The sequence below is a fragment of the Neopsephotus bourkii genome, unplaced genomic scaffold (assembly GCF_033783945.1).
Source record: "Neopsephotus bourkii isolate Nb327-2 ecotype Australia unplaced genomic scaffold, CSIRO-AGI_Nbou_v1 NB_951, whole genome shotgun sequence".
In the NCBI taxonomy this organism is placed as follows: domain Eukaryota; kingdom Metazoa; phylum Chordata; class Aves; order Psittaciformes; family Psittacidae; genus Neopsephotus; species Neopsephotus bourkii.
This window is the reverse complement of record NW_026901445.1, coordinates 3,245,379-3,258,340: the sequence shown is the minus strand read 5'-3', so window position 1 is coordinate 3,258,340 and position 12,962 is coordinate 3,245,379. Positions and strand designations below refer to the sequence as shown.

Below are 12,962 nucleotides of genomic sequence, written 5' to 3'. Positions count from 1 at the left end.
TACTAAAATCAGTCATAACCCATCATATCTGCTAGTAGAAGGATTGAGTCTAGGTGTCTGGGGATTTGTGGGCTTTCAAGTCACAAATACTTTCAAAAGGAGCAAAGGGAACAGGCAGGAGTAGACTGCCAGGCAGCAACATCTCTTGTCCTTTCTGGCCTAGAGTGTATACCCATTTGACAAAATAAGCACAGTAACCTTGGGGTGATACACTTTAAGATGTTAACATCAGTTAATTTAGGACTTTTTTTGTGTGTAATGTCCTGGTACACGTGTCAAAACAGCCTACAGCATCCATACCCATGCCTGCAATGGCCCATTCCTGCCCACCAGACCTCCTTGCTCCCATGTTGCCACCAAGAGAGTTCATGGAAAGGGGGACAGCATTAATTAAAAATGCTTAGAAATGGTGGTGCTTTTCCAGTTAAGGAGTGCGGAATGGGCATGAGGGCCTGCAGAATTTCAAACACCTCCAGGAAAGCAGAAAAGTGCATAACAGCCTTTCCCATCCCACCACCCTGCCCCACAGCCCCTAATTGCTGGCCTCTCACCTTCTTACAAAGAGGCTTTCTGTGCTCAGAGAGGGACGCTTCCCACTTACCATATGCACAGATCTGTGTCCTTAGGCAGAGGGTGTGTGCACAGGGAAGGGGTCACAGCCCTATCTAGCCCTAGTGCCACCCCACAGGCCTGACCTCAGTGGGAAGAAAATAAAGAGAAAGAAGTCGAGAAAAAGAGGAGAGCTGAATAGGGGGGGCAGGACGATGGGAAGAGCAGAGAAGTAGGGAGGGAAGGAAGAAAGCGGAAAAAAAAGGAGGAGAAAGGGGAGGAGATGAAAGGCAAAGAGAGGAGGGAGGACCGGGCGGGTAGGAGGCGAGAGGCCGGGAAGGAGAGAAGTGAGGCAGCTCGCAAAGACGGACGGGACGGGACAGGACCCGGCGCCCCACGGGCCATGCGCCTCCTGGCCACGGCGCTGGCCGCCCTGCTGGCCTCGGCCCCGGCCCCAGGTAAGCAGCACCGCGGGCGCTCAGCGGCCGGTACCGGGCAGAACCCCCCCCCTCAGACGCGGGCTGCCGTCATCCCCTTCGTGCCTTGGAGCTGTGTCCGGCAGCGGGGCTGGCGCAGCGGCCCCGAGCAGCGGCAGCGCCCGGAGCTTGGGCTCCAGGAGAGGGGGCTTACAGGGATGTTCGGGGAAGCCCGGCAGTCCCCTGCAGCCGGCGGGTCATCCCCCCCGGCCCGGAGGATTCCGCACCCAGCTGTGCCGCCGCTTCCCGGGCTCCCGATGGCAGCGTTTCTGCACAGCGACCTGCCCCGCAATGTGGGCTTAAAAAAGAAAACCTTTCCCGTGCAGAAGTTCATGGAAACGCGTTCTCCGCTGCCTGCTGTGCCAGGCGGGACAACGCTGAGCTGCACCGGGGCACTGCAGGCAAAGCTGAGGCAAAGACAGATTCGGCATTGTTTTTTTCCACAGGTGCCTAGGTCCCATAGACACCCAGTGAAACAGAACCTCTAGGTCACTTGTAAAAAAAACTTTATTCGTTCAAGTCCTTTATCCCTCCAAAATCAAAGGTGCACTGCCCAGTGTTGTGTCCTAAAACTGCAACAGAGACACAGAGGCTGGATCTGAACTTCAAGGTGCAGTGAGGGTTACAGGAATTAGGAAACTGGAATTAGGAAGCCTTGCTTATTCAAGAGTTCAAGGTTCAGCTTGAATCTTCACCTCAAAAGAGCAGGAGATAGTGGAAGCAGAGGTTTGGGTCAAGTCCATCTTTAGTCAGTACAGAAGCTTTCCCTGAGAAGGAGCCTTAGACTTGTGAAACTTGCAGACAGATGAATTCAGCTGAAACCAGCTGGCTGCTGTTGTTGATCCTGCTAGCCAGCTCCTAATTATTTTCATTTAAACAAAGAGCTTTGCTTCTTCCTGGCTCACCTGCTCTTCTTACTTTTTAATTGTAGAGGAGTCAAAATAAAGCAGCCTTTGACAGTAACATTGCTTCACAGGACAAACTATAACACAGATGAAAGCCATCCCATATGCTTCTGGTCGTGCAAATCTGAGGTCAGATCAGAGATACCCAGATGGCATGCCTGTAACCCCTCAGCTGTCACCAAAGGCTGAGGATAAAAGCCCTCAACCCTGGATGATGGGTTGTAGGCTTTACCTGTCAGACTCCATTTGGGAAGGAATAAGGGTTGATACATGACACTAAATCTGGACTCTGAGCACAGTAGCAACTCTGCTTCTATCTCCGCTTATGTAATTGGGGTTCTTACACTAAAACACAGCCACACTGAAACTACTTACCAAACACAAGGACCCAGCAGTGACTGAGGGTCCTTTGCTGCAATTCTAGCACAGAGAGAGGGGACAACCCTGCCAATTACAGGTTTCTGGCTCCTAAAAGTATACTTTGTTGCTCCTGACAGTGCTGTCAAAGTGCTTTGCAATGTAATATGGCAGACAACAAAGTCAAACCAGCTAATACTTGGAATTGAACTGGTGTAAGCAGAAGTGGGCTGCTTTCAAAATATGACTTTTCAAAACAGACTTTAAGTAGCAATAATCTTCCCTGATTCCCTACAGGCTAGTGAGCCAGGCAGGTGAAGGGTACCAATGAAATAAATAGAAGAAACATTGGGATGGGGGCAACTAAGAGAGCTGGTTGCAAAAGGAGACATGTATTTAATGATCAAACACACTGCAAAGGAATCCTCAAGTCTTTGTCTCACTCTTCTCACTCTGTAAATAGTTTCCCTTTCTAAGCAAAAGCAAGACTAAAACATGTGGTGAGCTCCACCTGAGTGGCTACATGACGCTATACTGGGAAGGCAGGAGAAGAAAAACAGTGATTCCTCACTTGAAGCAATAATCTGAAGTCTAGAAATTCAGTGCTCTGTTGGCACACAAGCCTGCTCTCAAGTTGTGGAGGAGTCTCCTGTGTTGGCAAGGTTCCCATTACAAGGGTAAACCTGATTCTGGCGCTGATCCAGTGCCTGCTAAATACAAGAGGAACATTTCCAGTAGTGTTTGGGAGCCCTAAATGAAACTTTTCCTTTCCACATAAGACGTAAATGACCTCTTTCCTCCAAAACCCACCACTGTTCCTGCTCCAAAGGCAGTGGGAAGATAGAGTCAAATGGACACTGTTTTTCTATTTTATAGAAAGTATCACCTGGCACTGTTCAACATGAGATGAGATCAGGGTAAAAGAGCCAGGAAATTTCCAAAGCTCTCCCCATTGCTGCACTTGTACAGCCACACCAACTGAAGCTGCAGAAGGAAGACAAGGAGATGTATTCCCACTAATCAGACAACATGAAGCATACAAAATTTGATATTTCCTTAGAAAAAAGGCATGTCCCCAGAGGAAAAATAGGAGCCTTAGGTATAAAATACTAATGTGTGAGTGAGTGTAAACAGCTAGAAAGGGATCAGAGACTCTGTGTACAATGCTTCTTTATCTTCTTGCACAGGCTTCCATCTTTGCCGTATCTGAGTTCTTCTGTATTTTCTCTTGGGTACTTTTTGGCACTATGTTCTGCCTAGTTGTGAATTAAGCAATGATTCTTTGGCCTTTTATTTTAGGACTCTATTCCACAGTTAATCCTAGCCAGCTTTTTCAAACAAGAAGTTCGCATGTCAGGAAAATGACATAATTGTTTTTCTTTACAGTTTTTCACGATATGTTCATAATTTCAGTAGAAAAAGTTTGTGTTTTTCATTTATCCAAACCACATTTTTGAGTTATTAAATATTTACAGCCCAAGTATTTATGAGAACCCCAAAAGTGCTGAAATCTTAAACTTATTTACTGAGCAGCATAACCTTCAAAATCTGATCTTATTTTGGTGGCAGAGGCAGCCATCTTCACATCTGGCTGTAAAACACCAAGGTCAGGTAACTTCAGCAAGTAATAACTGGAGTTTCATGCCTGGAAAGCTTTTTGTGGTGTTCAGCCTTAATTTTAATTTTTAACATCCTGTTCTACTTGTGTGCTTTCTACAATCCAAAATAATCTCTTGCTTTGGCACTTACATGAGTTGCACACACAAGCATCATACACAAATAATTATATCCATAATCTAGGCCATGCTCAGTAGCAGTTTCTTAAAGCAATTTAGGAACTCCTCCTTTATGCAATTTATTTTCTCCTTCATAAAGAAAAAATAATGTCTACTTGGAAAAAATATACCACTCTGTGTATTTGAAGTGAAACCAAAATAATTATTTTACTGTTAATTTTCATAGAGTTCTTCTCAAACACGTGCAATGTAACTAATCTAAGTGGATTTACTTTAAGTAAGGTGCTACAATTCACCACTCCATTTCATGGCTTCATTGGGAACATAAAAACAGTGTCTCTGTCTCCAAAACTGTTTCAGAAATAGCATGAAAATACTTTACTTGCTTATTTTGAAGATAAATATATGTTTGGGTTTCAGGAGCTGATGTCAGACAAAAGACTGCCAAAACGCTCATCCCCTTTGTTAAAATGTTCCTAGCTGATGTGCTAGAAAAGGGTCTAGAAATGAAAAGTAATTCTCCCAGATTTGCAATTCTCATTAGTATTTGACTACAGTATATTCACATAACAGGAAGCTTAATATTCACATTTTAGAGGACATTTCATGCTTTGCAGAGTGCATTGCAGAGCGTGCTTACTCACTGTTGAAATATGGTGCTCTCTCTAGTGGATGCCATCAGACCAGTAGGTTACACATTACAAGTCATTTAGGAAACACATTGCCACAATATACCATTGGTTAAAAAAAAGATCAGTCTCTGATATGACTAATAAGAACATTATTAATGTGCATTAGGAAGGAAATAAAATGAGCGTTGATTCCCATGATTCAGAAAACCAGTCCGGCATAAATCAGTTAGGTCAGGAAAGAAAATTTTCCTGTAATGATCAGCTATGGAATTCTTTCAACCGTCATCTATACTGGCTGTTGTTAGGAGTAAAGCAGAGAGACAAACAACTGGCTTAAGCTAAATTGATGATGAAGAACAGAAAAACAAGAGTCAGAAATAAATGGAACAATGGAATAGTCATTTGTCCCAATATAATCTCATGTCATATTTTGTCATGCAAATAGCATCAGTTTAATTTGAATTTGTATTCAGAAGGACTAATCTGAGAGATTTAACCCAGGCTTGAGGTGACCATTTAATAACAAGAAGACGACATGGAGAACTGCAAAGTGAGGAGCTGGTTACAGTCATATAGGGACATTAGCAGTCTTTTAGCGATAAACTATTCAACAGCATCATGTAAGGTTTGCACAAATGATATCTAAAAGAAGTAGACAGAAGCATGCACATTGAAATTATGTGACCTTATAAAGTCAGCATACGACAGGGATAGTATGTAGGAAAAACTGAGGGCCAATTAACAAAAGTGGAGCAGAACAGTAAAGCAAAGTCAAGTACTTCAGGATTAGTAAGAGTTTGACAAAGAAGAAAAGATGCTCAAGTTTATTATTTAATTTTAAACTGACATATAATCACATGTGGAAATATCATGAGAAAGGACAACGTAATTCTGGGATATACCAGGCAAGGTATATCCCAGACAAATCTGGGAAGTACCGTGACTATTTCACAGTACATTGGAGAGCTGCTTTTCAGACACTGCCTATAATTCCAGTCACACACATTAGGAAAAGATGTAAATAATTACAATCAAACCCAAAATTTAAACAGGAACCAGTACAGAGAAGGGCTATTAAGGTGAACAGGGAAGTGAAGACACTACTTCGCTAAAGGAGACTAACAGAGCTTTGCTTCTTCAGCTCAACAAAGCAATGGCTGAGACACCAGATAGTTGCTTTCTATAAGGACTCAGACAGCAAGGGTTAGAGAAGAAAACACTATTTAATCTTAAAGTTGGGACAGGAAAAATAGGCATAAGGTGTCTATTGAAATAATTTAGCCTGGAAATCCTAAGAAGTGTGCAAATCATTGGAATAGCTGGTCGTGGAACAGTTTTGCAAAAGATATTCTTGGCTCTTACCCCAAGCTAGTTCTACACTAACACTTGTTCAGACTGATAAAAGATTATGTGATGTTGGGCTTATGAGAGCAGAAAGGTGTCCACTTCAACCCCATCTTATTTATTAGCAACAGCAAGAATACTAGAGGAGGCTCACTGAAGGAGGGCCTTGTACCAGGTAAAATATTCACAGACAGACAGATGGTGTCAGGTTCTAAAAGCTCATTAAATTGCTGCGTACTGAATAGATGCCATCAGTTTACCTGCTGTGGACTTGCACACTGGGACAGATGCTGTTGTGCCAGCATGGAGGGCTCTCACTGTCTTTTGTCTCCTTTGCAGATGTTTGTGGGGCTTTAAATGTGACAGTCTCTCCAGGACCAACAGTGCGATACTCTGAGGGAGATAATGCTACCCTCTACTGCCACATTTCTCAAAAGAGAAAGACAGACAATTTGCTGGCTGTGCGGTGGGTCTTTGCTGCGTCACCTACTCAGGAGTATCTGATGATCAAAATGACAAAGTTTGGGTCTGTCCAGTATTATGGTAATTATACTCATCATTTCCACAAACAAAGACTTCATCTTCTTAAAGAGAAACATGGAAATATGTACAAATTTCTTATTCTAAGTCTCCAGCAAACAGATCAAGGACATTACATATGCAAAGTCCAGGAAATTGGCAAACACAGGAATAAATGGACAGCATGGTCAAATGGCACAGCAGCTACTGAAATAAGAGGTGAGAGACTACTGATTTCAATTTTATTATTTTTCTTGTCCCATGAGGCCTTTTAAAATTTTCTTTCAAGTTCATCCATAAGACATTTGAAGTTAGGTTATTTTTAAGTGTTAGGATAGGAGAAGAAAACCTAATACTCAACTTCTTTACTTACACATTACAATTTAACCATTATTCAGCCCATAATAAAATGCAAAGAATTGGGAAGGTTGATTGATAGATTTGTAGCAGGTAGTCTATTTCCTTTGATTTTTACCAGAACAGCAGTAATTAAAATTCCTTTGCATTCAGCTACAGGTTTGTGGTGGGTTGACTTTGGCTGGATGCTGGCTGCGCATTCTGTTGCTCCTCTCCTCAGCAGGACAGGGAGAGGAGAAAATGAGATGAAAACACCCTTGTAGGTCAAGATAAAGGCAGTTTAATAAAGTAAAGTAAAGCAAAGGCCATGTGCAGAAGCAAAAGAAAACAAAAAAAATATATTCTACTTCCCATTAGCAGGTGATGTCCAGCCACTTCCTGGGAAGCAGGGCTTCAGTCTGTGTAGTGGTTGCTCCAGAAGACAAACACTGTGATAATGAACGTCATTCTCCCTCCTTCTTTTGTTTAGCTTTTGTTGTTGAGCAGATTCCATACTGTATGGAATATCCCTTTGGTTGGTTTGGGTCAGCTGTCTTAGCTATGTCCCCTCCCAAGATCTTGCCCATCCTCATCTTACTAGTGAGGGGAAAATGTTGGAGAGACAGCCTTGATGTTTTATGAGCACTGATCAGCAGTGGCAAGGTACTGGTGTGTTATCAGCACCTTGTTCGCTGCTAATACAAAGTACAGGGTTGCTGTGGAGAAAATGAACTCCACCTCAGTCAGACCCAATACAAGGTCTCTACAACTTTGCTAGTGGGAATAAACGAATACCATTATTATTATTTAAATACAAAGAAACAGAGAGAAATTGACTTATTTTCTGAAGAATATGCAGTGGGTCAGCCAGAAATAGAACCATTATATTTTAGATTTGTGTTTGGCATCTCTCGTGGTGTTCTCATTGCTTTCAGTTCTAGTCCAGCAGCACTTGGCAAGTAACATTTCTAGTTATCACTTTTTTACTTTTGTTTATATTACGTATAGCGACAAAGCACAGCTAGAAAAGCAGTGAATGCCTGCTGACATTGAACTTTAGGTAAAGAAAGAACCACCAACAAGTGGGGGTTTAAACCAAGTTGAAAACAAGCTTTCTGCTTGGGATGGATCATCTCAAATCTGTAACACCACCACACCCACACATTCAGAGATGTACAAAACTGGCCTTAGAGAACAGACGCCTTTGAAGAAGTGGTTGAGCTCAGCAGTTGTACTGTTAGGGCTAGCTGGCAAACTAGCCCCCTCATTGTGGCTTTATAAACAGAAAAGTTGGCTTACCACAGGGTCAGCTCTAAAGATATTGCCAAAAATCAAGGTTGAGTGCTTGGTCCATGGGTCTGGAAATTCAAGAAGCTCATCCGGCAATCACAGAAAAACTAGTAGGAGGAAACTGTATTTCACAAACTTTTTGCCATTCCTGTTCATGCTAAATTTGTTGTGTTTAGACTGCAAAAGGTTATTCCTGCAGCTGGAAAACCCTAATCCTGCTTATCTATGTTGTGTTTTGGTGAAAATGGCCCTATCTTTCCTCTGAAACCAGTTTTGGTTGGAGGGAACTCTACTGACTACAGGCCTTTTCAAGATGGGTTTGAACATATTTATGTAGTCTTAATCTAAATCATTCCCTCAATGCCAGCTTCACAAGTGTCATTCAGGTTTTTGTATTATTTTTGGATTACAAACACAGCAGGGAGAGAAATGTGACAGTAAAAAATACTATTTTTGAGTGTGTTATCTCCAGTGGGTAGCTTTCAGGTACCACAAACTTTCACTTTGATCTATCAGAAGTTTGAGAGCAAAAATGTGAAAAATACAATATAACGAGATAAAGAGCAGCTTCAGGTTGACCAGCAGTGTTTAAAAATGCCTCGAGGAATCACGGCATTAACATAATGTAATTAGCTGATTATTAGTAGGAACGATGAAAGACACTAATGATCCAAAGCTGAAGTTCTGTTTGGATCAGTAGCAAAGATGATGGCTCAATTTTAAGCGACAGCAAGAAAATCCTAGTCTAAACTATTTTGTCTTATTGGGCATGCAAAACTTATCTGGAAAACCTCCATGACATTCATTTTGGATTTCCTCTGCTTCCTGACTGCAGACAGTCAGAAATAACAACAAAGCAGGACCCAAGTCCAAATGGGAACCCAAACCCTTAGCCTGTCTCCACCAGGGAAACGTCTATCCCTCCAACACCCAGACCCCAGCCACACTTCTTTTGCACAGAAGATTACAGAACCAGGACTTAAAAGAAAACTCCACCAAAGTACATTAGACTCCTAAATACAAATCTCCAGGGCAATCAGTACCATGGGTCAGAAATGTAATCCTGCAGCCAAATGCCATCTGTAATCCATAACCTGATATTGTAAAGAAACCAAAGGCTACATGATCACACTATCAACTAGTCTGCACCATTTTGAATCCATGGGCTGATTTTTGAGATAACAATCTTAAAGATATTAAGGTTGTACAAGTAATGTGAAATTGTCGAGGGGGGGGGAGAGAAGATCCATATGAACTTCCTCACTGAAGGAAAGCTGTAAGAAGAAAAAAAGGTAATTACTGCTCTTGAGCTGCCATCTTTCTATCCAGTGACCTTCCACATCACAGTCAGTAATTGGGGTTCCTGAACGTACCACAGGATTCATTAGCTTCACAGCTCAAAGAACAGTTTCTTGTTTGATTTTTGTTGCTGTTTTCACTCTTCTGTTTTTAAACAGGGAAGAGTAAAAACACTAAAGTAAAAACATCTCCTGAACTCAGCCATCTTAATCTCTGGAGGGCATTAAGTTTTATAAGCACTGACCCCATGTTGAGTGGCTGGAGCCAAGGCACAGTGGTTAGTCTTGTAACCACACAGGGATATGAAATGAAACTTTACTGCATGCATGATGTAGCCCTACAGACTTCAGGCATAGTTTGCCTCATGCTCAGCAGCTGTTCTTCCCTGTTGTTCCTGCAGTTGGCTAGGAACCGGCTCTTCTCCTCCTCTCCCAATTTCTTCTTCTTTCATTCCTGTAGATTTAACTGAAAGGGGAGATTCAGCCACTGGCAACCAGGAGGTCTGATCATCCCAACTGCCTCAGCCTCCCACCTTTGGGAAGGGGCAACACTGATGACTGGTGTGGGGAAGGGAAGCCAAGGCTCTCATCTCAGCCTACAAAGAGCAAGTGGTTCAAATGCTATGCCAGGGGAGAAGACGAGGAGAGACTGAAAGTAACTACCAAATGTGGCCGCTTTCAACAGTGCCTTGAATAGATGGTCAGGGCTGAAGCTTTCAAGCCTACAAGCAAGGCTAGGAGGCCATTGTTCAATCCCAGAGTCTTCCAGAGGATAGGCTAGGCTTTTTTTCCAGTGTTTTGAAGAAGAATTTCTGAGGGTAACTTGAGGGAAGGGAAGGCCAGGTCTGATGTGAAGAGACAGAAGCAGTGAAGGAGGAGAGTGCTGTTTCAGTTGCATCAGACCAGGTAGCTGTCTCCATGAGCTGTACACTAAAACATACAATGGATGACAAGTAATGTGTTTCTTGCATAAAAAACCTGCAAAATAGACCAATAGATGTGCCCAAAGGGTACGGAATAATAAACAGGCTTATGGGAAAAAAAAAAAAAAAGAGAAAATCAGATGGAGAATAATTTTTAGATTTTTTTCTGTGATAATGTCATTTCATGGGGCAGGTCAGCAGTTTAAAGAGTGTTCTCATTCACTGAATGATGGACTTTCTTAAATGCCTATAGGGAAATATATGGATTTGTCAGGAGTGCTTGGAAGGGGGAAGATGTGCTCCAGCATGGATGGCAGAAGAAAAAGAAAAATAAAATATCGTGAGATCACGTGTCATATCCCTCCTCACACAAAGCCATTCTGTATCTTTCTTTGCTGCTCAGGCTATTAACTAAACACAGAAATCTCTCATTTTTCTTCATAGCCAAAGTGTGAGTCCAGATCAATTTAGTTACTGCAAAGAAGGGAAACTGTAAATTTTCAGTCTACCCCTTAAATACCATTCCCTCTCCCCCCAGTTTTTAGTATGATTTAAGAATATAGAATCAGGGTGGGTATTTGAGACTCAGAATCACAGACTGGTTTGGGTTGGAAAGGACCTTAAAACCATCTAGTTCCAAGCCCATGGCACAGGCTGCGATACCTTCCACTACACCAAGTTGCTTATGATTTCATCTTTCCCACACTGGTGAGATGTACTGCTTCTCAGTGCTTCAAACGTGACCCAAAGCAGAGCCAGAAACCTGAGACAAGGAAGGAAGTCAGGCCCACCTGTAGACTAAACACAGCAACAATAAGCCCTGTGGGGATCTGAGGCAGACAACATCACCACCCCAGCCCCCCAGAAAGAGTATTCTAATTCTACATCCAGATTGAAGATACTAAAAGACATCTGAAAAATGTCACATCTTAAAATGCCATAACAACTGTTTTACTGCTGAAAGCCTCTTTACTGCAAACAAAGGACCTCCTTAGCTAGCATTCTGTTAATGCACTGTGAATGCACAGGACTTGCTGCACATGGGAGGGAAAGCAACTCTTTCCAGAGTGGTGATAAAGTCTCCAATTTCCCCAATGGTAGCACTTGGGCTTTTCAAGGAAATTTTCTTCCAAACACATTTTGTATTTTATAGTATGATTGGTTACACTTTTTATTGCAAAGGGATTTACTTATATTACAGTTAGATCCAGGATGAAACAAAAGGAGCAATACAAATTGCCTGAAGCATTTTGATACTAAAATTGTACTGCTTGTGCTTTATCAAATAAGGTAATAGTGTTCACACTCATTATGGTTGCCATCTTGTCTAATATTTTGTTCCAGTTAATGTGTCCACAGTTATGCCCAAATTCAAAATAGTATCTTTACATTAAAGCACCAGGTAAATTTCTTACAACCTTGCATATCATATAGATGAAGAAATAGCATTTATATCCCTGTTCTTATTCACACAGAAAGAGGAGGTGACTGTGCTAGACAAATTTCCAGAGGGAATGGAAAAGGGTCATTTGGCTTCTTCAGAATCTTGAAGTAGAAGAAACCTGCAGCAGTTCAGTACATAGCCTTTGTCATCCACCTAGCATAGCACTGTACAAAGCAAAATGCTTCACCAGATTGCAGTGTGGTCTGTAATATATTCCACTATTAACTTATTCAGATGTTTACTTGGTAGTAAGTTTGCAGGTGTGAATTTATGCAGGCCATTAAGAAGTTGCAAATACACTTTTTTTGCAATACATAAATTTCTACAGATACACATATCAGACTTGTGGAAAAACAATTGAGTTAGAGGTGATAGCTTCTAAATGTGCAATGATGGCAGTTAAAAGTTTAGCTACATACCTGGCTTCTCCTTTACGGGCAGAATCATAGAATGTTTAGGGTTGGAAAGGACCTTAAGATCATCCAGTTCCAACCTCCCTGCCATGGGCAGGGACACCTCACACTAGACCATGTCACCCAAGGCTCTGTCCAATCTGGCCTTGAACCCTGCCAGGGATGGAGCATTCTCCACTTCTTTGGGCAACCCATTCCAGTGCCTCACCACTCTCACAGTGAAGAACTTCTTCTTTATATCTAACCTGAACTTCCCCTGTTTAAGTTGAAACCCATTACTTCTTGTCCTATCGCTACAGTCCCTGATGAAGAATCCCTCTCCGGCATTCTTGCAGGTCCCCTTCAGATATTGGAAGGCTGCTATGAATACATTTCTTCAGAAAAGGAGCCTCATCTGATGTGGATGGAGTCTTTACAGACTTCTGTTCATGGACTCACATGTCAGCTACAGAAACGCTGTAGTATTTTCAGAGGCCCCAGCTGAAATTTGAACTGTTGGTTTGTCCTTTTATGTGTAGTGAACACAAGATACCAAGTAGGATTTATAAAAAGGTTATTGTTAAATATTAGCAGTAAACCCAAGAGAAATCCATGTTCTGATGTTGCCAAGAAGTGTCTTCTACTCCAGCCATGCAACATCTTCCTTCTAAACTAAGGTCAAACTTTTCCCCTTCCCACATCTTCTTCCCAAAGGCAGCTGCCCTTTCCTGAACCTGTGTGGTTAATGTTAGTCTAAAACC

At 42.1% G+C, this 12,962-nt stretch overlaps 1 protein-coding gene across 3 annotated transcripts in view; it reads left to right on the top strand.

Moving 5' to 3' along the window:
• The first annotated feature begins 839 nt into the window (after nucleotides 1-839).
• The window catches only part of VSTM4 (V-set and transmembrane domain containing 4), a 37,594-nt gene continuing 25,471 nt past the window's right edge, over nucleotides 840-12,962 (top strand). For 2 of the 3 annotated variants that reach the window (XM_061358831.1, XM_061358832.1), the window contains exons 1-2: nucleotides 840-1,007; nucleotides 6,339-6,737. In XM_061358831.1, the coding sequence (XP_061214815.1) occupies nucleotides 953-1,007; nucleotides 6,339-6,737 (454 nt within the window). In that variant the 5' untranslated portion in view covers nucleotides 840-952. The remainder of the gene's footprint in view (nucleotides 1,008-6,338; nucleotides 6,738-12,962) is intronic. The other variant, XM_061358830.1, reaches the window with a different exon arrangement.